Consider the following 26,346-nt stretch of genomic DNA (forward strand, 5'->3'; position numbering starts at 1 on the left):
TTTTTTTTTTTTTTTAAGATTTTATTTATTTGACAGAGACACAGTGAGAGAGGGAACACAAGCAGGGGGAGAGGGAGAAGCCGAGTGGAGAGCCTGATGCGGGGCTCGATCCCAGGACCCTGGGATCATGACCTGAGCTGAAGGCAGACGCTTAACAACTGAGCTACCCAGGCGCCCCTGAAAGCTTTGCATTTTGATGATGTACCATGGGAGTAGGTATTCTTCAGAAGGAGCTTGAAAATAGCTAGGAGAACAGTGTAAGGGTATTAAGTTCCAAGAAGGAGATGATATCAAAGATGTTTGGTGACAAACTTTTCCTCTATGCTCTAGGACCAGCTTGTTTGCCCTCCCCTTCCCTGGAGGCATCTGTCCTTTAACTCTTGTCAATATCCCTAACTCCCCTCCTGCCTAGCTAGGACAGAGTGATTCATAAGCAGCATAAAAATAAGCTATTGGGGAAGGGATGGTTTTGAGTATTTGTATATGTGCTTCTGTGTGCGTGTGTGTTCCAAGCACCTGAATAATTGAGCCCAGGGAAAAATATAAGAAAACAGACTAACCTTATTCCAAACATGCAGTGAATATAGTTCCAAATAGCCCGTCTAAGCATTGAGGTATCGACATCTTTGTGCATTGCCATTGTATTATAAGTAAGATTGTAAGCAATGTGAAATTTTTCATCAATCAACTGTCCCACATCTGGATAAAGGCGATTTACTAAAGAATAACCATGGTCTTCCCAGCAATAGTCCTAAATACAGAAAATAGAACAAATGCGAGTAATTAAAATGTAGCCAAGTATAGTTCTATGTCTACTGCTCTGTCGTATGGTGAGATTACTGGCAGTTGGAATCCACTGCCTTTCCAGTGCATCCTAGTTCCCAGCTTCACTTGCAGTACACTCTGTGTTTTCATATTCTATACTGAAGCATGCAAGCTTTTGTAACTCAGTGAGTTTAAAAAACCAACGGAATTCCTTCTCTCTTACACACAGGCCACCCATTTTCAGCTTTCTCTCACTCTCTCCTCATTCAGCATCCAGAGGCAACCTATCTTGGGAGTCCTTTCTCCTTTTCCATTGCTGCAGCTATTACAATGGTCCTCAAATTTTGTAAAAATTTAATTCAGAACCACCATCACTCATTCCTTTTCCTCATACCTCCTTTCTCTTAGCACTAAGTTTCCTAATTCATTTTCCTACATTAAATCTTCCTGCTTCCTTTCTTTCTACCTCAAGCAAAATAAGCCCCTACACTATTATGCTGCTCTCATATTAATTTTCCTGGAACACCTCTTTGATATGCTATCACTCTGGTCCCCAAATCTACAAACCTGACCAATTTTAAACTAGTTTCCCATGAATCAGAAGTAGGAATCCTTTGCTTGAAGCATTCAGCAGGCCAGCCAATTTCGTTATGATTCCTTCCCTCACTCTCTCAACCTAAGCTCAATTATTGCCTAGAGTCTCCTCTGCTTTACAATGCCCATGCTTTTGGACCATTTAAATCTCTCAAGTCCTAACTTCCTCCATAAAATTTCCAGTCCACACAATCTCTTCAATTCTATTATATTTCATGACACAATTACCCTATCAAGTAGAAATATTCTATAACTCTTCCTTGTGCCAAATTTTTATCCCTGTAAACACAATCCTCATCAATTGAGCAAAGAAAATCTTACAGGTCTCAAATTTTCCTATTTCTGGTAAGTTATTAACATTAGCCCTTCACAACAATTGAGGAAGTTGGAGTATCAACTCATCTGAATTAAATATTTACCGATCTATTTATACGATAGACTATTTAAAAAATATACTTAGGCTGCAGTGTTTCTACTAATAGATTTGATTGGAAGCAGTCTTACAAAGCTTAAACACAGAATAAATATTTGCTAATTGATTGATTCTCACCTTTTACTGTGGAACCAGGGAATATAGCTACTGTTGGTCCTGAGAGATGTTTGCAAAGCACTTTTTTAGCGTCGTGCCTCCTACCAAGCAAAAACAAAGGAGCCTGGTATCCTAGAGGACCACTAGGTCCCTAAGTTTCCATGGACTCAATATATACACAATTGAACTGAGGAAGTTTTACTGTGTATTTCAAAGTTAGTGACTGGGGAGCTAAGGAAACTGGGTCTACCAACAATAATTCTACTCCCTAGATCACTAATTTTATTCACTCTAAGAGATAAGTACTAAGTAATTTTGGAATATGTGAATCCTCTCAAGGTTTAAAATTAAAACCCTCAAAAATTCTCATTGCTTCAAATAACATTCAGTACTGTTTTAAAGGAAATTAGCATAGAAAATTAATCATGACAATTACAGTATCCTATCTGTAAGAACTCACCCAAATTAAAAACAAAACAAACTTACTCTCTAAAGAGAAAAAAGCATTATCTTTCACTTCTGATTTTTTTCATCCTCTTTCCTTCCACCCACATATATATATATATAATGCTTGAGTTGCTGGGGACATTCATTTGGCATCAGGCCTGGTGCATATCAGGGCCTCATTTTAACACTGGGGCTCAACAGGAATGGGGGAGAAAAACCAGTGCTACACATGCTACTATTATTCATTGTTTAGATATATTAGGAACTTGAGTTTTAGCACACTACCTGGGAACCTAACCCACTACTGTAATTGAGTTTTATGGATGAAGGTGTTTTGATTTCTCATCAACTGGTTTATAAACTTTAACAACACAATAAATATATTTAAGGGAACTGCCTGACATAGAAAAGTTACTTCTTTCTGCAACATTTTGTAATTCTCAAATCCAGGGGACTTTTCTTATTTTAAGTCAGACTGAAGTATTTCTAACCCGTCATGTGTATAACAGCAAGTCGCAATTTTACCTGAACTCGAAATGTTGGAACATGCATCCCATGTCTAGAGAAATCCTTATAGCCATAACTAGTATCCTCAAAGTGACGAGATACATCTCTTGCTGGTGTGACTTCTTCATCATCTGAAATAAACAAAAAAGCCACTGAAAGCTTTTCAAAAACAGGATGCTAGTTAAAATTCATTTTACCTACAACAAGTAAAAATAGGATAACCCTTTCTCTGACACTGAGTAATCAACTAAAGTCTTAAAACCATAATGTCCTATAATATATAGTATGATCTCTCTAACACCTCAAAGGTCCTCGACAATTCTGGAATGGTGAATCATTTTTACAGTGTGTCCTGAACTGCTGCTCTTAGCTTTTCTGGATTATTTTCATGTTTGTTTGAAGACAATAGAAACAAAAAAACCCCTTTTCCTCAAGGAGAAATAAGATAACATCCAACCTTCATTTATACAAATTTGATTTTTTCTTTGCTATTAGGAAACTTGGTGCTTTTAACACATATACTCTTTATACCACTGTTATCAAAATACATTTTGAGATACTTTACCTTTTTTTCCTTTAAATTACCTGGTTTAAATATTAAATCCTATAGCCTGTACATAAAGGCCAAACAGAAAGGATTCAACTTTGTTGTTTGTCTAATAAATAGCTCCTTTGCACAAATCATTGACTTCTAAAGCTGAAAAGCAACGCTAGGGCTTTATGAACTCAATTTCCTAATTTTAAAGAGGAAAAAGTGAACATTCATATGTTAAGTGACTTACATTCACAAAGCTTATTGGCAGTAATTTTAGTACTAAAACTCAAATGTCCTCTGTTAGGCTAGTGCTATTTATACTGTAACTTCCTTTTCTTGGTTGCCTGCTTTATTTGTAAGTAGGAATATCTATGCAATAATAGCCTCTCTAAAAGGAAAAACATTTGGATTGATGTTTTAAAACTTTTAAATTCTTTAAATAAAGTGGGCCTCTTTTTTTGTAAGCAACAGAAATTTTGATGACTATGTAATGATTGTTTTTACCTGAAGAGAAGACAAACATGCTCTCTCTTTTTTCTATTTCAAAACGTGAAGCCATCTCTTCCTGACTTGCCTCTTCTTCATCTCGACATTCCTGTAACTGCCTCATCTTTTCCATGAGGGCTTCGACCTCAAAGAAGGAATCACTTACCTAAAGAGAAAATACAATTAATGTTACATATGTCAGAAAAAATGAAATTTTAAAATTCTTATTAAAATACAAGTTCTTGTGAAACAGACTTAACAGAATATAGGAAAAATAGATGTTATGATTTTAAAGTACATGAATAATTTAAAAAATGGAATTATTTTGACCTGTTACATATATAAATATGCAGATTTTAAAATAAAAATGATTTTAAGAACACATCATTTTTACCTTATAAAATTAGTAATGTCTTACTGTTAATGCTGTTTCAAGAATTAAAATTTAAAACTAGTTAATATAAACAGAACTCCTCAGATACAAAGTATAAGTGGTTTTCCATCAACTATGCACATTGAGCGTATTGTCAACATGCGTCTATCATTTTCAAATTATAGTAATCAGCTCTAATTTACCAATTAAGAATGAAACCTATCCTTACAGGGCTGGAATTCTCCACCTGACCTCTGCAAATGGGTCCGGCAGCTGTCACTTGCTGGGATGACTATAGCAGTGACATCTGTAGTGACAGGTCTGACACATGAGGACTGGCCAAGTGGGCTTGAACTAGCCTAAAAATATATACATCTATACACTGCTGTATCCTTACTATGAAAGTGGGATCAAATCTGTGGAATTTATCTTATAAAACAGTAAGATCTTCCAATTTCAAATCCCAGTGTTCAAATACAAAACCAAAGTTTTCCCCATTATAAATATCTTTTACTAGGAATGTTCTTTCCCCTACTCTTACACTCTTTTCTTGGCTTACACCCACTGGTCTTTCAGGTGTCAGTCAGCTTATATGTTTTTCCTGTCCTATCCCCCCATCCTGAACCTTGTCACCCTATTCTCACATAGCACTCTTTTTCCTTCAGAGCACCAAATACAATTTGTATTGTTATTGCACGATACTGGTTTAATGTCTGCCTCCCTCCGACCAAACCTTCATAAGGGCAGGGGACCTGTCTGTTTAATTTACTAGTACATAGTCAGAGCCTAGCATAGTACCTGGCACATAGCAGATATCTGCGAAATATTTGCTGCAGAAAGCTTGTCAGGATAATTCTATATTAAGAGACAAATAAACAGTCTATACTACTAGTGCTTTATATTTTCATATGATCCTAACAGTTACATGAAAATGTCCTATAGTAAGCACTTTCTCTCACAATTTCGTGATGGAAAGTGTTTCTATGATGTATTGAAGATTCTTCTGATACATACATCTCCTTTATTACTCCTGAGACAGAGTTGGCAGCCAAATAAAAAAGGTCTGAAAAGGATTATGTTGCTTAAAAGAATGACCCAAGGTTTACAAAACCAAACCAAAGCAAAAAAACAACCAATCAAGGTTTCTGTCAACTCACATTATTCTTCATTATACTATTTTATCTACTTCCTTCTAAAATAGCCAAATTTTAAGTATTCTTAGGAAGGACAATTCTTGATAGATTTATAGTGAATTAAGAGGAAAAGGAGACAAAGTGTATTTCTTTTGCTCCTTGAATAATCTGTTAAAGTTGCTAGTGTAAAAAAAAAAAAAAAGGCATTTCATTTTAATATTAAAATGTTAATATTGTATGAGGAAATTTTTTGGTTTTTTAGTATCTGTAACTGAGTCAGATATCGGATATATACCTGAAGAATAAACTTTATCAACTCACTGACAAGTGCCATCAGTGTGGGGTGTAAACCTTTTAAAACAGCCAACTCAACATCTGAGAATGAGGACTTTACTAGAGAAATTTAAAATTTCTATTATTTTGCTATTATCTCATGTAATAGAGGAATACCCAGAAATAGTCAAGTACTTTTTCTTTAGCCTCATGCTATTTTTTTTTCTTTCTTTTTACCCTTTTCCCCAAAAATTTTATTGGGGGAAAACTATAAAACATTTACAGTACAATGTTTACAGTCACAATTTGTAGTGAACTGATTCCCCAAAATACATTACAACTCAAGTTTACTTGTTATATTAAAAAACCTACTTCTAAGTAGTCCAGAGTACGTACATACATAGTGCCAACTGTACCTACATACAAACTAAAGCTACTGCTCATTCATCTGCTGTCCAGGAAAGCATTCCTGCCTTTCTGCACACACACATACACACAAAGTACAAATTTGGGAATTTCTATAATGAAACAAGGCTTATTCATATACGCCATACCATTTTAGCATTAAGAGGTGGCCTCTTCACTTTATATGTATATATACTATATACATATAAAGTGGTAAATATCTTTTCCTTTTGTGCAGTTAAACCCATCCTACATTCAAATTCTCTCAAGCACTAATAGACAAAATACTTATTGGTTGAGGAAGATTTAAGGCAAGTTCTGGCCCCTCCTAAGGCCCTGTAAGACTCCCCCCGCCCCATTATTTTCTTTAGCTTTGTACTAAATCAAAGGTGGGGAAGGACAACAATCCAACTCCAAGCATCCTAGCAACTGACATATACTCTCCCTTAGACCATCTCATAACCCGTATATTTTAATAAATAATCAGTGGCCAAAGAAGGGCCTATAACATTAATCAAGGTAGCTCAACAGAGGGTGAAACTGATGGTCTTGACCCTTGTCAGCATGGCAGTGATCAACTCTGGGGAAAAAAAATATTTCCCTTCATGTGCTAATCTCACAATATGTAAATGCTACTTCTTACTTAGCACCTGATCAATGCCAGCTGGATTAGGCCTTTTACTTCTTTAGAGACATTTCATTTAAACCTCAAACTTGTGTTTGACCTTTATTTACACATGAAAGAACAGAGGCCCAGGGAGTTTAGGTAACTTGTCCACAGTCAAATATATACATTAAAGGTAATTCAAACTGTTTAAATCTGTTTCAAAGGAATAATATAACTGAGAAAAATCTATGCAAAGTATTCAGAAGACTGTGATGCTGTTGCTGTGATTTCTCTTTGGAAACATAACTAAATTTTCACTATAGCAAAAGAATGCAAAGGGAATTTTGACTCATTGTATTCAGGAAATTAAAACCTGCTTATAGAAAATTCAACTTCTAGTCTGTTTCAAAGGAATAACAAAATTGAGAAAATATAAAAGCCAGAGAAGGGATAGAAGTGAAAACATTTTAATAAATTTACATTCACTTTTATATATATTTGTGCCAAGTTAAACATGAAAAAGAATTTTAAAAGGAGAAATTTCCAGGTAAAGGCTGATTAAATCTTCTGGAAGATAATTAAGAAACTAGCCTGTTTCTTTTATGCAAAAGGAAGGAAAAGAATGTGATCAGCATCAGGGAGTCTCGGACCACCAAGCTGCATGGTCTCAGCCTCCCCTCAACTCGATGCAGCACCCTTCCAACACTAGCTGGCTCTGATGGGGCACATGCTGACAGTTCCTGATCCTAAAATTACTTGAGGGTCTTAAAATATTATATATCCCTTAGCACTAAACTCTAGTGCTGGGCATTTAGAGGAACCTGCTGAGTGAACAGATAGAGGGGCCTAATATCTCTACGGACTTCACAGGGTGGGTTTTCTAAGGAGTCACATGAAAAAATAATAAAACAGCAATTACTGTGATTAGTCTTACGATGATCCTGTAACAGATAATACTTACCGAAACATTTCCTGCTGAGTTGACCTGCATCTCATCCACACTGTGATTGCCATTTGTAATGTCACAGATGCAGTAGTTACTAACCGAAGGAGGTCTGAATGTGTGGCCACCATCACAATGAATTTCTGGACTGATTCCACAGCCAAATGTGAATGAGGCAAGAGAATGATAGTGTGTGAGGAGAACTACTGCATGTACCAGTTCTGCAAGGGACCAGCTGTGTTCTTCAGCTTTTAAAAGTCCCTTAAGAAAAAAAAAATGAGAACATATTTATATACTGGGTTATGGTGTTGGTAAAAGTGAATAGTTCATCTTGGTATTTAGTCTATTTAAAACAGGATTAGTCACTATATAAAACCTGGAGTAAAATTATAATTTGAGACATGTAGAACCCAGAATTTGCTAAAATAATTTTTTATGAATTATGTATTTACAAATAGAGCTTAACATAACCTGATAATGACACTTTCGTTATTATTTTGATTTTCTGAAATCCTGATTTAAAAATGTAATACAATGCATTTTGCTTAAAAGCAGCTGCCATATGTCAGATGCTGGATTATGAATGCATTAACTGTTGTTAGTTCAAAGTCTCAATGCAAATGTATTTCAAGTGAAAGCTACTGTATAAAATATGCCCGTGTTTTTCTCTATTATCAAGCTTTCTCAAGGAATTTTAAAGACAGGAGTTTGAACAACTTGACTCTGAATATTCCTAAATCATCAAATTATATTTAAAAAATTATGCTCAAGGTAAAGGCTACGATTTTTCAAAGCCTTACAAATCTATATCCCTTCTGCTTCATTACCTGTTTTATAATCTTGTATAATTTTATATTACCAGATGATACAATAGACACTACATTAATCATATTCAAATCTTAGTAAGATGCTCCAATTATATAATATCTAAAGTGTTCTATGAAATAGAAAGATAAGCCCAAACATATGTTGTATTTTTAAGAATTTCTACTGCATTGGGCGCCTGGATGGCTCAGTTGGTTAAGCGACTGCCTTCGGCTCAGGTCATGATCCTGGAGTCCTGGGATCGAGTCCCACATCAGGCTCCCTGCTCAGCAGGGAGTCTGCTTCTCCCTCTGACCCTCCTCCCTCTCATGCTCTCTGTCTCTCATTCTCTCTCTCGCAAATAAATAAAAGCTTAGAAATTTTTTTTTTAATTTTTTTTTTTTTACTGCATGGTAGTTACTTTTAGAGAATGTCAATCTACCTTTATTCTATTAATAGACAGAACCAGAAGGAACTAGTTTAAATGGCATTTGAAAAAGATAGAAAAGATGCCATTTCACACCTATCAGAATGGCTAAAATCCAAAACACTGATACATCAAAATGCTGGTAAGGATGTGGAGAAATAGGAATGCTCATCCAATGCTGGTGGGAATGGAGACTGGTACAGCCACTTTAGAAGGCTGTTTCAGTTTCTTATAAAGCTAAACACAGGTTTACCATGCAATCTAATTCCTAGTTATTTACCCGAGTTGAAAACTTAGGTCCACAAAAAAACCCACAAAAACCTGTATGTGAATGTTTATAGCAGCTATATTCATAATTGGTCAAAACCGTAAGTAACCAAGATGGCTTTCAAACAAACTGTGGTACCTCCATACACTGTATTATTCAGTAATAAAGAAATGAGCCATCAAGCCCAGAAAATGCACAGAGGAATCTTAAATGCATACTGATAAGTAAAAGAAGCTAATCTGAAAAGGCTATATATTGTATGATTTCAACTATGTAACGTTCTGGAAAAGGCAAAACTATCGAGTAAAATGATCAGTAGTTGCAGGGGTTTAGGGGTTCAGGGGAGAGAGATGAGTAAGTGGAGCACAGAGGATTCTTAAGAGCAGTGAACCTATTTTATATGATAGTATAATGGTGGATGACATGCTTTTGTCAAAACCTATAGAACTGTACAACACAAAGAGTAGACCCTAATGTAAACAACAGACTTTAGTTAAAAGTAATATATCAATATTGATTCTCTGATTACAGCAAATATACCATACTAATGCTAGATGTTAAGAGGAAAGATGGGGGGGGAGGTTGAAGGGGGTAGAATATGGGAACTCTGTACTTTTCGTGCCATTTTTCTGTAAACCTAAAATTGCTCTAAAAAATAAAGTCTATTTAAAAAAAATCTCTAAGTGACACCTAGATACATTACTTCTACTTACCTCAATATGTTCTTTGGTAATAAGCCAAGGTCTATGGGCTAACACTTTGTTAAGTTCTCCTAAATTTTGTAGTTTTTGAGGAGCATTCTCTAAACCATTAAGCCACTTGGGGTCCCCACCAACATGAAGGAAATCATTTACATGGAGGTTCACTAAGTAGGAACACTGATGTCTTGCTGCAGCCTGAAAACAAAAAGATCACTCTAACTATAAATATTAAAATCTTCCTTTATAATGTGCAAAACAGCAAGTTTTTGATTAGTATGTTTGCAACTTTTCCATAAACTACAGAAATGCAGTTTTGTATGACGTTAAAAAAAAAATCACATATACCATAGAAAGCACCTCTGAAATATCCCAAGAACAAACAAAATATCTGATAGAAGTATTTGTCTTAGAAATTGTATTTATATAACAACTTTCAGATCCTCAGATTAACAAACTTCAATTAAGGTGCCAACCATAAAATAACAGAGTATAATTTACAAGTTGAACAGGAGTAGCACCACTTATGTCAATGTGAACTACTTAAAATAGTGGAATAAATCTTGTGTTCTTTATTCTCATTTAATGGAAAATGGTTCTTAAGAATATATAAAACATACTTCTTTTTACTGTTACACTTGAGAGTATACTTACTTAGAAGGAAGAAAATCACATACTACCTAACAGGAATCCAATCAGAAGTCAGAATATAAGCATTTATCCCTGTGTTTAAAGCATTAACCATTTCTTAAAAAGATTAATAAAGGAGGCAGAAAGAATTTTTCACTTAATGTTTACAAACCATTATTCCAATGTAGTGCCGATAATGTAGGGGTAATGGCCCATCCATTTGCAGTAGATAGTGTTGAGTTTTTAGGAAACTTTCTAGATATTGTGGGTGAAAAACCATCACTAATGTAATGTTATCCAAACGACCCAAAGCAGCAAAAGAATCTGCAAATAAAGTATGCATCTGTGCGTCTTCACTCCCCACTTGGAGAATCTGTATAAAAGAGAGGAAAACCATGGTTACATAAATTGTAAACTGGTGTTAGAAAGCAGTGCATACCTATTTTCCTTAAGTGTCCTCTAGAAGCAGGTTAAATTTGACTTGAGAGAGGTGTTATAACTCTGAAAATTTAACTCAATGGGTAGCAAGATAGAAGAACAAACAGTCACATATTATGTAGAAGGAGATAAACAACAAAGGTTGAACATTAAAGGCCATCTAGATAGGCTGCTTGCAGACTTGGCCAGAATCCAGAAAAAGCAGCAGATTTAGATTATCAAATTTGCAGAGCTTGCAAACAGACACTAAAGCCCTTCCCCTTTCCTTGTAACACCTACTCTCACTCATTTAAGGAGAACCAAAATTAATATCAAACAATCTTTGAAAACAAAGCATAGGAGCTTTTACATATTTAGAATTAAAGCTCCAATCTTGCATTGATACCAGTCTGTGGAGATGGTCAAGACCAAGTAACTCAGCTTATGGGCATACACCTAAACATCTAAATATAAGGAGATGAAGTATCACTGGTCAAAAACAAGTCTTACCATTCCTTGATTAAATATGGGTGTTAGAAAAACATCATGAAATACTAGAAATCAACATGACTATAACAGCTTTCTAATCCCACAGATTCACTGCCAAAGCATGATGATTAACTGTGATCAACTCTGCGTAAAACATGTTGTTGTTCAACAGTTGTTCAGATGCCAAGATGTGGGTCATGAAAGCTTTTCCTTAAAAGCATACGGTTCACTATGTACTTTCACAAACAACATACCTCCTTTTCTGGGATGAATCTGCTTGGTCCGTGTCCTAGTGGTCGAGGAATTCTAATTCCAAGTTCCTAGAAAAGAAAATTACACCATCTTAGGCCTCCAGCAGTAAACAACATGAACTGCGGCTACAGGAATGGGAGGGAAAAACAACCAGTTGAACAGACAGGCCTGTTTTGGTGGTTTGTTTTCATTGCCATATATACATACCAACTCTTCTGTTTGTATCACATAACTGACAAGCGCTTATAATATGACTAAAAACAAAAAAACCTGCTTGACTAAAACCAGAGTTTTACATAAAGTACTTGGCAGAAAGTCTAGAACAGAAAGTTCAGCACATAGCAACCAACCCTGTGGATTGTCAGTGATACAAAATAAGACCAATGTGTTTGTACATCCAAAACTCAACCAACCAAAACATCAATCCCTGTGTATCTTCTCAGGAAATGAAAAAGCCCTAATTTCTACCTATATGTCTTAAACTGAAAGGAGTGTAATTATTATTACATCTATAATAACACTTCACAATAAGAGAAGAAATACTATGAAAAATAGAAAGTAGTTACTTAAATCCACAAGAGAAAGTACTGCAGGGCATGTTTTCTCTGTGGCAGAGTAAAACATTCTTAGAGAAACGAATTTTGTGAGTTTGCAAAAAATTTTTTATATACTATAATGTTATCAACTTTGCTTATATTTTTGAGAAGCTCAACTATTTAAGAAATAAAGGTTTTCTGCCCTTTGACATAGCGAATCTAGAATCCTGTACTTGGAATCTACTAAAATCCTATATTTTATGTGACCATATAGTGTGGTTAACAAAAACTGATAATCAAGCATTAGGGGCCCATCTTTTCCCCCAATACAGAGTGCTACAGAAACAAAACTAAAATAATACAACTTTTTTCTTTAAGGTTCATGTCTTATCAATTTCTTTAAAAAAAAACCCCAAAATTTCTTGAGTTTACACATCTAAATATCAACCCTTCCTTATATAATTACATACAAATATTATTTCTACCTTCTACTGCTTCCAAAAGTCCTTCAGGATGTTCCTTTCAAAGAAGAAAAAAGGGGGGCGGGGCAGACGGAGATGGATATGTGGCAAAAATTCAAAAAATCTGATCCAAGTGAATGAAAACCTTTTGAGCAGAATGGATTTTTAAAAATTAAGCAGGCAGGACAAAACTGAAGAAAATCTTTATTGGGAGAACTTAAGACTTGGATTCAAAGTAGGCTATACTTGCCAACAAATTTATGAAATATAGTTCAAATAGACATGTACTGGAAGCCAGTGATGTCTTACTCTGGTTATTCCACACTTAGACTGAACATAGCAATGCTCTAACTCTACCCTTCATTAGAAGAGGCACTCAATTCACTGGTCTAGCCACGTGCATGTCTTGATTTTAATAGCCTATAAAAAAATGCAAGAAAAAAACCCCACATTCCTGCTATTCAATACATCATCTTGGCACAAATGCAGCCATTTATATAAAACAATGACTCTATTAGCCTTTCTAACTGCTGAATTTCTGATCCAATTACATAGATGTCAAACAAAATATATTGGGCAAAATATTAAGGTTAAAATCAATATTTATTCCTTCTCATTTCTTCACTATCTTAAATAAAGTGCATTTTAGGAAAACACCCATTTCAAGGGTTTATTATTCATTTTATACCTAAGAGACACTACTATTCTTGAGGCCTTAGTATATAAAAAGGTAGCATTTCAAATGGAGGAGAAATGGATTATTCAATAAATAATCTTGATACAACTAGATAGGCACTCAGAAAAAAGTGAAGTTGCAACCATAAATCATACTTGACTCCACAACAAATCAGAGGTAAGTGTAAAAACAAAAACAAGAAAACATTAGTGTTAGAAGAAAACACTTATGGAATGAAGTTAGGCCTAAGAATGCCATAAAACCCAGACGTTATAAAATAGAAGACTGTTAAGTTTGATGACATAAAAGACTTTCACATGGGACAAATAAACATATAAAAAGTCAAAAGCAAACAGAAAACTGCAAAATATATCTGCAACTCCTATATCAAAAGGGCTAAACTTCTTGAATACATGAAGAAAACCAGAAAAAAAACAAATCAGAAAGAAAACCCCCAATAACCTGATAGAAAAATGAACAAAGGACAAGGTCAGTTCAAAGAAAAGGAAATACAAATGGCTGAAAAATGATCAACCTCTTAATAAAACTTCAAGTTAACTACACTGAGATACTATTTTCACCTAAAAGATTGCTTAAGATCAAAAGTTTAATAACAGGCTGTGCTAAAGAGGAGGTGGATAAACAGTCATTCATTACTTACACATTTCTGATGGAAGTGTTCTGAAATGTGAGGAAATAAGATCAAGAAATACATAAGTATAAACTACTACAACCTATAGAATAGGGAAATTTGAAATAATGACTGAAATTAAAAAGTCAGAAATCCTTGGAGTCAACAATTTCATCTTAAATGTTAACTCGTACTCACAGAAATGTATGTAAAAAGACAATAACTGCAACATTGTTTCTAATAGTACAAGATATAAAACAACCTAAGTACTCAACAGGACTGTTTCAATGTACTATGACCATAGACTAGAATAGCATGTAGTCCTTACAAAGAATGAAGCAATTCTACATGAGTTGGCTTTAAAAGAATCTAAAAGATACCCATTGTGTGTGTGTGTGTGTGTGCCTGTGGGGGGGGGGGGGAGCAAAGTGCATAATATGTATGTATTATGTTACTATCTGTAAGGAGAGAAAAAAATTAGCAAGTCCATTTCTAGGACTTTATTTTACAACTACAGCAACATGTGGGTGGCATATACATATTTTTAATAATAAGACTGATGGCACATGGGCCTTAAGACAAAGAGGCTGAATTATATTATTTGGTTTTGTTTCTATACCAAAAATATATTGAACTATCATAAAAGAATAGCTTTAGAATTCCATGAAACTGGCTATCAAAGTTTCAGAAATGGAGTATTTTCCTATAGGTATAGCAACGGTCTTTCCCAATGGTCCTATATAATTCTCAAGTCTGTGAAAGTCCACCCCTACAAATTTAGTGGTTATGTTGGTATTACTGTCTGCCTATTCCTTGCCTTCAATGGGCAAAACCTTCCTTCCTGGTTCCTTTAGAAATATATTCTTTTAGAATGAAAAACTATGTGTTTCAAAGCAGGATGTTAGTCAAAAGCAAACATTTTTTGGAATGGATTATAGACCCATTATGCTAATAACCTCTTAGTGCTAAGGTCCCATTAATTCTTTGATGAGGTACCAGTCTGGCAAGAAAGCTGGAGACAGAAAGTAGAAAAACTGAAGAAAGGAAAAGAATGGAAAAAGTCTCTGACATTTGAGATTTCAATTTCATTATTTTACTTAAGGGTAGTTCCAGGTAAAATAGAATTTTACCCAACTCACACTTAGACTACCAGGGTCAACTTCTTACCAGGCTGAAGAGGTTGTGAGAGGTTTGTGTCATGTAAAAGCAGAAAGGGAAATGGTAGGAAGGAAAAGGAGAGGAAGTGAAAGAAAAGACTGGGGCAAGGGGAGAAGGGAGACAGCCATATACTTAAAAAAAAATCAAGTCTTTCCCAAAAAGAGTTGATCAAAACTGATATAATGGGAAACAGTGCTGTTCTAGACTCACATGAATTTATTATCCTATATTTGAAGGCTAGACTCAAAAAGATGTCCTTTGTTCTCCTTCTTAATAGACTAGATACATGAGAGGGATACAAGAAAATGACATGATGAACTCTAAGACTCCATTCCAATTTATCCTAGTCCAGATTCAGGCAGGAAGGAGATCATTTTACAAATTATTTATATTTTTATATATATATCAAATGATATATATTTATATAAGTTATAAATATAAAATAATAATTACATATAATGTTTTATAAATATATGTACACAATTTGAAATCAAGTCCCTAGCTCAGTTAGTATTAGTGAGTGGTGGAGGTAGATGCTGAATCTAAGAAATCTGGTTCCAGAGTTGGTGTCTTTAATTTCTACTTTTTGGAGCCTCTTTAAAAGTTTTTGATACCTTAAAGGTCCTTTTGGATAACATTGTTGTCATACAATAATATTCTTGGTTTCTAAAAGGTTAAAAGTTTCAATTTTCTGGAAAATTCATTTTTGAAACACTTCTTTTCCTAGTCAACATGATAAAATTACTAACTACCCTATTTTCTAGCAGGTACTGATTTGAAAAAGGCACTGCTGGTCTTTAACAGGGTGATCATAAGCCAAATGAACTGCATTTCATAACTTCCTAAAGGTTACTTCAATTATGCCTTATCTGTAGCTGTTAAAGAAAATGAATTGCAGACTTTGAACAAATTTTGGCCAATCCAGATTCTAAGAGGCAGAACTGCCAACAGCAAAAGGCCTTGTTTAAAAAGTAGATGTAGATGCTAATCACAGCACAAACCTCACAGGCTCTCAGTGAAGGTGTGGCTGGAAAAACTAACATGGGAACTAACAGTTCTCTCCTCTCAACAATCCTCCTAATCAGCATTTTCAGAGAGAGAGCAACAGCCTCTGCCATGACAACACTGTTGCAAATCTCTGAAATAAGATCTATTTCTTCATTAGTGTATAATATTAACACACTCATTTTCAGTATATGAAAATTCTTAGCAAATGTTGACAGTATCACAGAAAGACTATATATGTATTTTATCACTGTATGAATCAGTGTTTGTACACTAGAAGTACTGTTCTAATTTCCAAATGTATTACAGATACATTTATGAATCTATAGCAATATCCTTAAGTGAAAGAATGAATGATTTGCCACAAATGCAAAATAAAAGCATTTCTTGGCTTTTGGTGTCTACCCACTTGCAAAACTAGTTGAAAAATAAATATAATTAGATCATTTGAATGATTTTTCTCACTGCACTTGGGGTACTTCTAAAAAACTGTCTAGATGTTTTATACCAATGACCACAGTACTGATATTTTGATTTTAAAAATTACAAAAGCAGTATGTGCTTTCTGAAACACACTTCAACCAGGCAACAATAAATTGTGTGACATGTGAGAGCTGCCACTCCACTCACCCTTCTTCAGGAGAATCACTGCTTATAGATGGGTCCTAGCCTTCTGACATTCAAAAATTTTAAATAGAAATGAAGAGATGCAGAAGTGTTGTAAAAAAAAAAAAAAAAAAATCCTGCTATAAAAAATGTACTGGTGCTTCTTTTAAAATTGTCATTAACTCTACTTGGGAACTTAGAAATATTGAAAGTTCAGGTACCTCATTTTCCAGTATCCAGTCTTCTGTGAAATACATTCTAAAAAATAACCCACGGACTTCAAATTACTAGATTTGTAAGGCTGACTTAGCCATATGTGTATTCTATACTTTAGTCAGGAGTTCCATCCCTGAAAAGTGTTTCATTTTAAAGCACTATGGAAGCTTGCTATTTGAAAGAGTCATGTTATTCTTTTGTAAAGTGAAGTTTTCCTATAAAGCACTACTTCCTAACTTATTTTCTCACATGCTGGATGTGTTAAAAATAAAATACAACTCTACAGCCGCTTCCTAGCTTCCTAAACACAATCCCATAAGCACTGTGCAAGCTAAAATGTATCTCTTTATCTTCCAGTTTACATGGCTATATTTAGAGATTCTAGATCTGGGACAGAACGAGGATTCTGCACACAAATGCCACCAGAAATAACAGATCTATTCAAGCACGATGACTGGGGATCGCTTCTACTCAAAATGAGAAAAGATCTGTTATGGCCTGCAAACAGAAACCGTAAATGCTATTTCAACACTTTCACACAGTTTTCTCTCTCTGATAAAGTTTCCAAAGAACAGTTATAACAATTTTTTTTTGGTTGTTATATTATCTGTAAACAAGTAGGAGCGTATTATGTATCTATGAATGTTAAAAGCTAGAAAAGTTTGTTCTACAACCCTCACAGGAAGGTGTCTTCATTTAAAGTTATATGAATATATGTAGTACATTCACAATGTAGACTCCATCTACAAAAAATATAAATACTAAAACTGAGTCATTTAAGTGGGCAATGCTGCAGAGAAATTACTTCCTATTTAGATTTCTTGAAATAAGGCAACACAGCATTCTGATTTCAATTCAAATTTTAATTACTATTTCTCTACTTTCTCCTTGTCAGCTTTTGAATTAAGAGTCTTTTTTAAAGGTTCAAATTTTAGTTAGGTTTATTAGTAACTTTCAGATGGGGCCCTATTTACAACCACTTAGGAAAAATACAAAATGTTACGATTAAACAGCTTTCTGAAGGCCATTTCAGACACAAAAGGGATGGTTCATAAACAAGGGTGAACACTGCCTAACGTCATAGAGCTGGCAGAACATACGTATTCCAGGCAACATTATCTTTTAACTGACTCAAATGTATTTTTTTCTTTTTTTAAGTAGGAGGCAAAGGGAGCGGGGGGTCACTGATAATCTGTTTTGACAAGACGCTGAAGGGAAAAAAAATCCACAGGCTGTTCTACCGTCAGACTAGAGCTTTGTTCGGTTCTGACTTGTGGAGACTTGTACAGAGACAACGTTATTTACGTTTTGGAGACTTCCATTTAAATGACCAAGGCAGCTGTCTCTGCCAGCCTCAGCAATTTCTGTCCAGGGCCGGCTCACGATGGAAATCGTCTCTCCACCCACCACAGGCCGCCCCTTCACCTGTGGGGCGCGGGCCAGCCCGAGACGCCCCCGCCGGGCAGGGCGGCCGGCCGGGCGGTTGCTCCAGGAGCACCCTCCCCGAGGAGCGTTCTCCGCAGCTGTTAGGTACGAAGGCGGGGAGGCGTCGCGACCTCAGCGCAGCCCAGGCAGCTCTGCCCGGTACCCGCCCGCCCGGCCCCTCGCCCGGGTACCTCGTCCTGGCCGCGGCCCCCGCCGCACTGCTTGCAGCCCAACAGCTCCGGGACGGCCAGCGAGGCCGTGTACGCCTCGTTCGCTGTGGTGGCCAGGCGCATGTCGGCGCGGGGACCGCTGCGGGCGTGCAGAAGAACCGCGGCGGTGCCGAGAAGGCGAGCGCTGAACCGACGGCCAGGTTCCAGGCTGCAGCGCCTCAGTCAGCGCGGACCGCGGCGATGGTGCGGCGCGGACAAACAAGCCGCGCGGCCCCGCCCCCGCCGTCACCCCGCCCGCACGGCGGCCGCATGCGCCAATGCCGGCCCGCGACGCCACGGAGTCCCGCCCCCTTGACGCGGTGGGGCGGACGGTGAGGGGCGGTGATGGGCGGTCTGAAGCGGCGCAGCGAAAAACAACCTCGAGCGTCCGAGCTCCCCCAGAAGCTGATTCTTAGGTCGGGAACGGGTTCGTTCGGCTGGCACTATGGCTGGAAGGTGCGGCGCAAGCCCTTAGGCGTCAGTGAAAGGCAAATGTGCCCCTGCCCCCGGCATCAGCAGTCGAGAGCCTACCCTCCTTCCACCCGCTCGGATTCATTTACCTTGAACGAAAGAGCAACCAACCTCTGTGCTGACCCTGACACCACCAAGAAGAACCAAATTCGCTTTACATTTTATAAACTATTGAAATCCCTCTCGTCCTTTCCCATAATGCCCAAACAACGCTGAATGGGCCCAGAATGTTGGAGCAAGTACGGACTGTGGTCTATATTCAATATAAAATTAGTTTTGGTAAGCTATGTACAAACAATAATATCACTCTTCCTACATGGAAAATAAGCCTTGGTAGCTATCTCTGAATTTCCTTTTTCTTCGCGAGTATATTCGAAGGCTTTAAAATTTCTAATGTGCTCTCATAATTGCCCTGGGTTCTAAAGAAAGAATTTCTCTGGAATCTGATGAACTTCAGAAAATATAGGTTATAAAGGAGCATAAATAACTGACATTGTTGAATCTGGAACGCGAATCTCTCAAGTCCTGTGTTAACACTATTTCCTTACATGTCTTCATTAACTTTTTAAAAAAATCAACTTCTAAGTAAGATCTCTTTTTGCATGTCTGCTCTTGTGTTTTCAAAAGCTTACATGTTCAGGTTAGGAAAAAAAAGTTGGAACATTCTGACAGAAGGAAACAAGCAGAGTTTAAATCTATAAAAACTGACAGACACAGAACCAGGACTCCTAAATGCAAATAAGTTTCAGTCTTAGAAGTGAGGATACAATGTCTCAGAGAAGAATATGTTACTCTTATAGCTCTTAAAATGTCATATTTTAAAAGCAGGTTAAAATGATTATTTTTTATCTTCTCCAGATAAAAAGATAAATGCTGTATGTTCTCATACACTGCTTTTACAAATTGCTAAAGCATGCAAAAATTTTTTTACTGGTCAAGAAAAGCAATTTTGGGTTAATATTAACATAAAAGAAAAGGCTACAGAGGCTTCCAAGCTCTCTCCCTATGAGCACAGTCACAAAAGCAAACAGTGTAATCAAATGCCCACTCAGTCACAAACAAGCAGCAAAAATAAATCCAGTAAATCATCCAATTTGCAGCAATACCCTCCAAGATAAACTGGTTGTAGATGAATACCTTGGAAACAAGGTATTGGACTTGATATATGATGTTGTGAGCCATACTGCTAGATAATGAAAGAAGTATGTGAAAATGATGACTCTGCTTCTGTAAGAGTAGAGCTGTGATTTTTATTTTCTGTGGGGTTAGTTGTCTACTAGGGCATAACCTTGTTTGTGACATTAAAATTATGTCATTTGCAAAATGGAAAATGCTTAACTTTCTATTTTTTAATGAGAGGCAAGGGAAATGCATGCATTTAGCTAACCCAAAAATGGTTTAAAATAATTAAATGCAGGGCGCCTGGGTGGCTCAGTTGGTTAAGCGACTGCCTTCGGCTCAGGTCATGATCCTGGAGTCCCGGGATCGAGTCCCGCATCGGGCTCCCTGCTCAGCGGGGGGTCTGCTTCTCCCTCTAACCCTCTTCCCTCTTGTGCTGTCTCTCATTCTCTCTCTCAAATAAATAAATAAATAAATAAAATCTTTAAAAAAATTAAATGCAAATCAAAACTGCAAACTATAGTAGGGTTTGATCCTTAGAGCTTGATAAATATTGAAGAAGCATACAGTAAAATTGTATCGGAAACTGCAATTAGGATTACTTTTTTTCCCCAGAAAATTTCAGTTTTAATTATTTATTTTGATGCTGCCTTACATAAAACGAAAAATAATTTTAACTCATATTCTAATTCAGTGGTTTACTGAGGACCTTTAAGTCATTAAACGTCAAGATTCCTTTATGGTCTCTATAAAGACTGACTTAAGTTCTTCAAAGAGTACTAATTTCTGCCCTTTACAATAGAGCATTATGGTGAATTACTTTATTCTCCAACTTAAAAGGGTTGCCTCCAAATAAATCTACAGTAACCAAGAATTCCAACCAATGTATTAACCTGCAAATATCATTGTGTAGATTTCACTTCTGGAAATGTTTTGTTTCAAATCATTCAATAAAAAGTTGGTAATAGATTTCACTTCTTGAGTAGGCCAGATGTCCTGAAGGTGCTTCTAATGAACCCCCAGTGCTAGGCGTGTCATGGCATGCAATAAACACCTGCTAAAAAAATGAAATCCTGAGCACAGAACAGTAATTGGAAAGGACTAGGCTTTTGATATTTATAACAGGTTATCATTATAGGCCAGCAGTTAAATCTGCTACTTAAACATTTCAACATTTTATTTCTTCTATGAAGAATCCTGATTAATCCAAGAAGTAATAGTAATTCTGAAATATTTCCTTTCCTCTAAAAATGTTTTGGTAGACTTACTCAGCAGTATCAAGTGAGGTTTTTGCATGTCATTATCAGTAATGGTCTCAACTCTTAATTTTCTCAAGAACAGAGCTGACATACCTATGTAAAAGCAGAGTGGTGTCAAATGACTTTATCTGAGCTGAGAACTATGATGTATTTGAGAGTCTGGACTTGAAACTGTGGTGTAATACAGGCTTCCTGAAGGAAGAACATCTGAGTTGGGGCTTAGAGGATTAGTGGAGAAGCCTTGACAAGAAAGTCTGGGGGGAGGGAGGCACAAGAGGGAAGAAGGCTTGAGAGTAGAGACAGAGTTCTAAGCAAAGGAACCAGCATGTGCAAAGGCCCAGAGGCAGGAAAGAGTAAGAGTGGCCCAAACAGGGAAGCTGAATAAAGGAAATTTATTTGGTCTGGAAGGGGGGTGGGTATGGACAGTGATAGAGTTCATGTAAAAGATCAACAGTAAGGAGGGACCTTATTCAAGCTTCATTAAATAATGTAAATTTCATTCTTAAGACTACTGTGGAGTTATTGTAAGTTTTAAACAGTAGAAAAACATCAGATTTACATTTCAGCAAGGTTTAGAAAACTATATTGCAAGGGGCAAACTTGGAGGCAGGGAGATGAGTTAGCAAGGCTGCTGAGGCAATTTCGGCAAGGCAATATTATGGGTCTGAAGAACAACAGGAATGAAGCAAAGGGTAGGGATGAAGGTGGATTTTGTCTCTCTAACATAATACATTTCTTGAGAAAGGAAATCATGCCTCATACTCTTGTTTTTGAAATTGAGGAAATAAATCTCAAATTAGCTGCTCTCCTGACCAACTGGCTTTCCTACATCCATTAGACTTTTAAAAATAGTTAATTCATGGAAAAGAATAGATGTATTTTAGTAGAATGAATACTTACCAATCCAAAAGGCCTAATCACACTTTCATGGACCACTTATTAAACCTTAAATTTTCCCATTAACCAAAGGAATTATGTTAAAGTACTACAGATTTGTAGATCTATTCATTAGAATAGGAATTATATTTAATAATTGGTTAGAAAACACACATAGCAGTGGTTTCAGCCATTAAACCAAAGAATGCCGTTAAGAGTGAGCTTAAAACATTCTTGAAAAATGTCCTATTATCATTTAAAACATTTTATGTAGAATGAATGCTGGTTTATAAGATTACTTCTGCTTACTAATTTTGTCAAGATTTTTCTCCTCCAGTTCATATCTTCCTGTTTTTATATATATAGCTTGTCTGCTAAGCACTTTTTTCCTTTCAACATAATGTTTTGAGTACAGTGAGATCCTTTTAGCACTGAACTTTAATTTTACATTGTTCTCTTATTTGTCCTCTACTTTTCTCACTTCTTCAATTTAATTTTTAGAATTTTATCACTTATAAAGGAGCAAGACTGTCGACAAATCTTTGCTCTCATTTTCTCCTTTGGGATTTCTTCTTTTAGAAATGCAGTTTTACAGACACATAGATCAATGGAACAGAATAGAGAGCCCAGAAATGGACCCTCAACTCTATGGTCAACTAATCTTCGACAAAGCAGGAAAGAATGTCCAATGGAACAAAGACAGTCTCTTCAACAAATGGTGTTGGGAAAATTGGATAGACACATGCAGAAGAATGAAACTGGACCACTTCCTTACACCACACACAAAAATAGACTCCAAATGGTTGAAAGACCTCAATGTGAGACAGGAGTCCATCAAAATCCTAAAGGAGAACACAGGCAACAACCTCTTTGACCTCAGCCGAAGCAACTTCTTCCTAGAAACATCGCCAAAGGCAAGGGAAGCAAGGGCAAAAATGAACTATTGGGACTTCATCAAGATAAAAAGCTTTTGCAAAGCAAAGGAAACAGTTAACAAAACCAAAAGACAACCGACAGAATGGGAGAAGATATTTGCAAATGACATATCAGATAAAGGGCTAGTATCCAAAATCTATAAAGAACTCATCAAACTCAACACCCAAAGAACAAAGAATCCAATCAAGAAATGGGCAGAAGACATGAACAGACATTTTTCCAAAGAAGACATCCAAATGGCCAACAGACACATGAAAAAGTGCTCAATATCGCTCGGCATCAGGGAAATCCAAATCAAAACCTCAATGAGATACCACCTCACACCAGTCAGAATGGCTAAAATTAACAAGTCAGGAAACGACAGATGTTGGCGGGGATGCGGAGAAAGGGGAACCCTCCTACACTGTTGGTGGGAATGCAAGCTGGTGCAGCCACTCTGGAAAACTGTATGGAGGTTCCTCAAAAAGTTGAAAATAGAGCTACCATATGATCCAGCAATTGCACTACTGGGTATTTACCCCAAAGATACAAAAGTAGGGATCCGAAGGGGTACGTGCACCCCGATGTTTATAGCAGCAATGTCCACAATAGCCAAACTGTGGAAAGAGCCAAGATGTCCATCGACAGATGACTGGATAAAGAAGATGTGGTATATCTATACAATGGAATATTATGCAGCCATCAAAAGGAATGAGATCTTGCCATTTGCAACGACGTGGATGGAACTGGAGGGTATTATGTTGAGTGAAATAAGTCAAACAGAGAAAGACATGTATCATATGATCTCACTGATATGAGGAATTCTTAATCGCAGGAAACAAACTGAGTGTTGTTGGAGTGGGGGGGTGGGGTGGGAGGGATGGGGGGACTGGGTGATAGACACTGGGGAGTGTATGTGCTCTGGTAAGCGCTGTGAATTGTGCAAGACTGTTGAATCTCAGATCTGTACCTCTGAAACAAATAATGCAATATATGTTAAGAAAAAAAAAAGAAGAAGAAGAAGAAGAAGAAGAAGAAGGTAGCGGGAGGGGAAGAATGAAGCAGGGGAAATCGGAGGGGTAGACGAACCATGAGAGACGATGGACTCTGAAAAACAAACAGGGTTCTAGAGGGGAGGGGGGTGGGAGGATGGGTTAGCCTGGTGGTGGGTATTTAGGAGGGCACATTCTGCATGGAGCACTGGGTGTTGTGCACAAACAATGAATCATGGAACACTTCATCTAAAACTAATGTTGTAATGTAAGGGGATTAACATAAGAATAAAAAAAAAAAAAAAGAAATGCAGTTTTAAATCTCTGCATAGGGTTTTAGAAACTCATAGGCCATCACCCATATTTGTAACTAAACAATATTCCAAACAATGTCAGTGGTTTTAAATTAGAAAAACACTTTCCCCAAAGAATAAGCATGTTAAATTGTGGTCAGGTTTTCCAGGCTAATAAGACTAGTAACTTACCAACTTCTATCTATCAGACACTAAAGCAACTGACATATATAAGGAAGATAATTATTTCTATTTCCAAATTTACAAAACAGAAACTTATAAAGTGTGGGTAACTTGTTCAAGATTATAAAAGTAGTAAATTGCCATCAGGGATTAGAACCCAGGTCTGTCTGAATCCAGAGCAGCAGAAGTTGGGTTGCTTCTTTTAATGAGTATTTTATAAATTTTGATAACTATGTATTAGTCTTAGTTCTTGATTCTGAGGACAAAAGGGAAGGAAAAAAAATCTATCTCCCTTTCTTACACTCAGGATGAGATCTGGTGGTGGTGGTTTTTTTTTTCCAAAAGAAAGAAATCATGGAATGAGTGATCTTGGTCTTTGAGAACTTCTCTCCTCTACTTCTCTATCCCTGTCACTCCTCTTAGTGTCTTTTCCCAGGCCTTTGGTAACCTTATGGTACCTAAAGCTCCTCCACTATAGAACTTACCTGAATCTACCTGAAGACTCCACCTGAGTCTACTAAAAGGTACTCATACTACCTACCCCTATTCCTCTTAGAATAACTGGTTAAGTGCTAGGAAGAAAGGCTTCTTAAAACAGTTCACACTGTTTATTGTATGAGATACTGATATCTCATACTAATTTATTTATTTAGTCTGACTCAGTAGAATATAAACTTCATAAAATCAGAATGTTTGTTTTTTTTGTTGTTGTTGTTCATTGCTGTATTTGCAATGCCCAAGTGCTTCACACATAGTAGACCCTCAATAAATATGTACTGAATGAACTCCACAGAGATAATTTCTATTAAAAAAAAAGCTTAAGTGAAAGCTTAATAATGAATTTCAAGTTCAATATTCAGTTTATGAAAGATTTGGGCCATCTAGACAAACATTTTTGGAGGTTTCAGGTCTACTACACAGGCAGGTAGGCTCTGCTTGGGAATCAGCTTGTCCTTGGGTTCAGCTGTGCTAAAGCAACTTCTGTTTTTCAGAGTCTCTCTCCTTGGGAACCCACAGATACTCCCAAGCTTCTTTGATTTTTCTTTGCTTGCTCTCCTCGCACTACAAAGATAGCTGTATAGGTTCAGGCAATGGTATATATAGCTCACTTGTTAAGTCAGGCAGGTACTTACAAGTCAGACACTGCTTGTACACATATCATTGTTTGACAAGATTCATGAACATTCTGTAACCAAGTCTGGCTTTCAACATCTTTAGGCCTAAGGTGAAATGACAGGAAATAAAGTGTCTGTTGAAATCTCAAAATTAAATGGGAGAACTCATTAAAAAATGCTACAATTTTTAGAGGTGACTTACTTTTCAGCATTATTGTTGAGTTAAATAACGATCGGTTTAAGGAATAGGTTGAGGTTCAGGTAAAAGGTGAGTGGTGGGCAATTGAGAGTTAGGACTTTATCACATATGTACTTAGGAGCTACTGAAGTTTTAAAGAAGGAGAAAAAGTGATACAAACTCAAAAGAAAGTCACCAAAGGTACTAAATATATGACATATTCAAGTAGAAAGTATTTCTCAGACTATGCACATATACTACTGTATTGCATAATTTTTAAAATACTTTTTGAGGAGCTGGATTTCAACTCTAAAAACATAGATGAAAAAATATATTATTTATTTTTATTTTATTATTTTTTTTAAAGATTTTTATTTATTTATCTGACAGAGAGAGACACAGCGAGAGAGGGAACACAAGCAGGGGGGAGTGGGAGAGGG

At 36.5% G+C, this 26,346-nt stretch overlaps 1 protein-coding gene across 3 annotated transcripts in view; it reads right to left on the reverse strand.

Annotated features, from left to right (window-relative positions):
* SESN1 (sestrin 1) overlaps nucleotides 1-26,346 on the reverse strand; it is a 114,499-nt gene that overhangs the window by 2,824 nt on the left and 85,329 nt on the right. The window contains exons 1-8 of one of the 3 annotated variants that reach the window (XM_034991762.1): nucleotides 18,488-18,722; nucleotides 11,585-11,650; nucleotides 10,597-10,797; nucleotides 9,810-9,992; nucleotides 7,616-7,858; nucleotides 3,882-4,029; nucleotides 2,861-2,973; nucleotides 561-751 (exon numbers count right to left, since the gene is read on the reverse strand). In XM_034991762.1, coding sequence (XP_034847653.1) covers nucleotides 561-751; nucleotides 2,861-2,973; nucleotides 3,882-4,029; nucleotides 7,616-7,858; nucleotides 9,810-9,992; nucleotides 10,597-10,797; nucleotides 11,585-11,650; nucleotides 18,488-18,589 — 1,247 coding nt within the window. In that variant the 5' untranslated portion in view covers nucleotides 18,590-18,722. Of the gene's footprint in view, nucleotides 1-560; nucleotides 752-2,860; nucleotides 2,974-3,881; nucleotides 4,030-7,615; nucleotides 7,859-9,809; nucleotides 9,993-10,596; nucleotides 10,798-11,584; nucleotides 11,651-18,487; nucleotides 18,723-26,346 lie in introns of those variants that run through there. The other 2 variants (XM_034991761.1, XM_034991763.1) reach the window with 2 other exon arrangements.

The sequence above is a fragment of the Mirounga leonina genome, unplaced genomic scaffold (assembly GCF_011800145.1).
Source record: "Mirounga leonina isolate KUSES-001 unplaced genomic scaffold, KU_Mleo_1.0 Mir_53, whole genome shotgun sequence".
Classification (NCBI taxonomy): Eukaryota; Metazoa; Chordata; class Mammalia; order Carnivora; family Phocidae; genus Mirounga; species Mirounga leonina.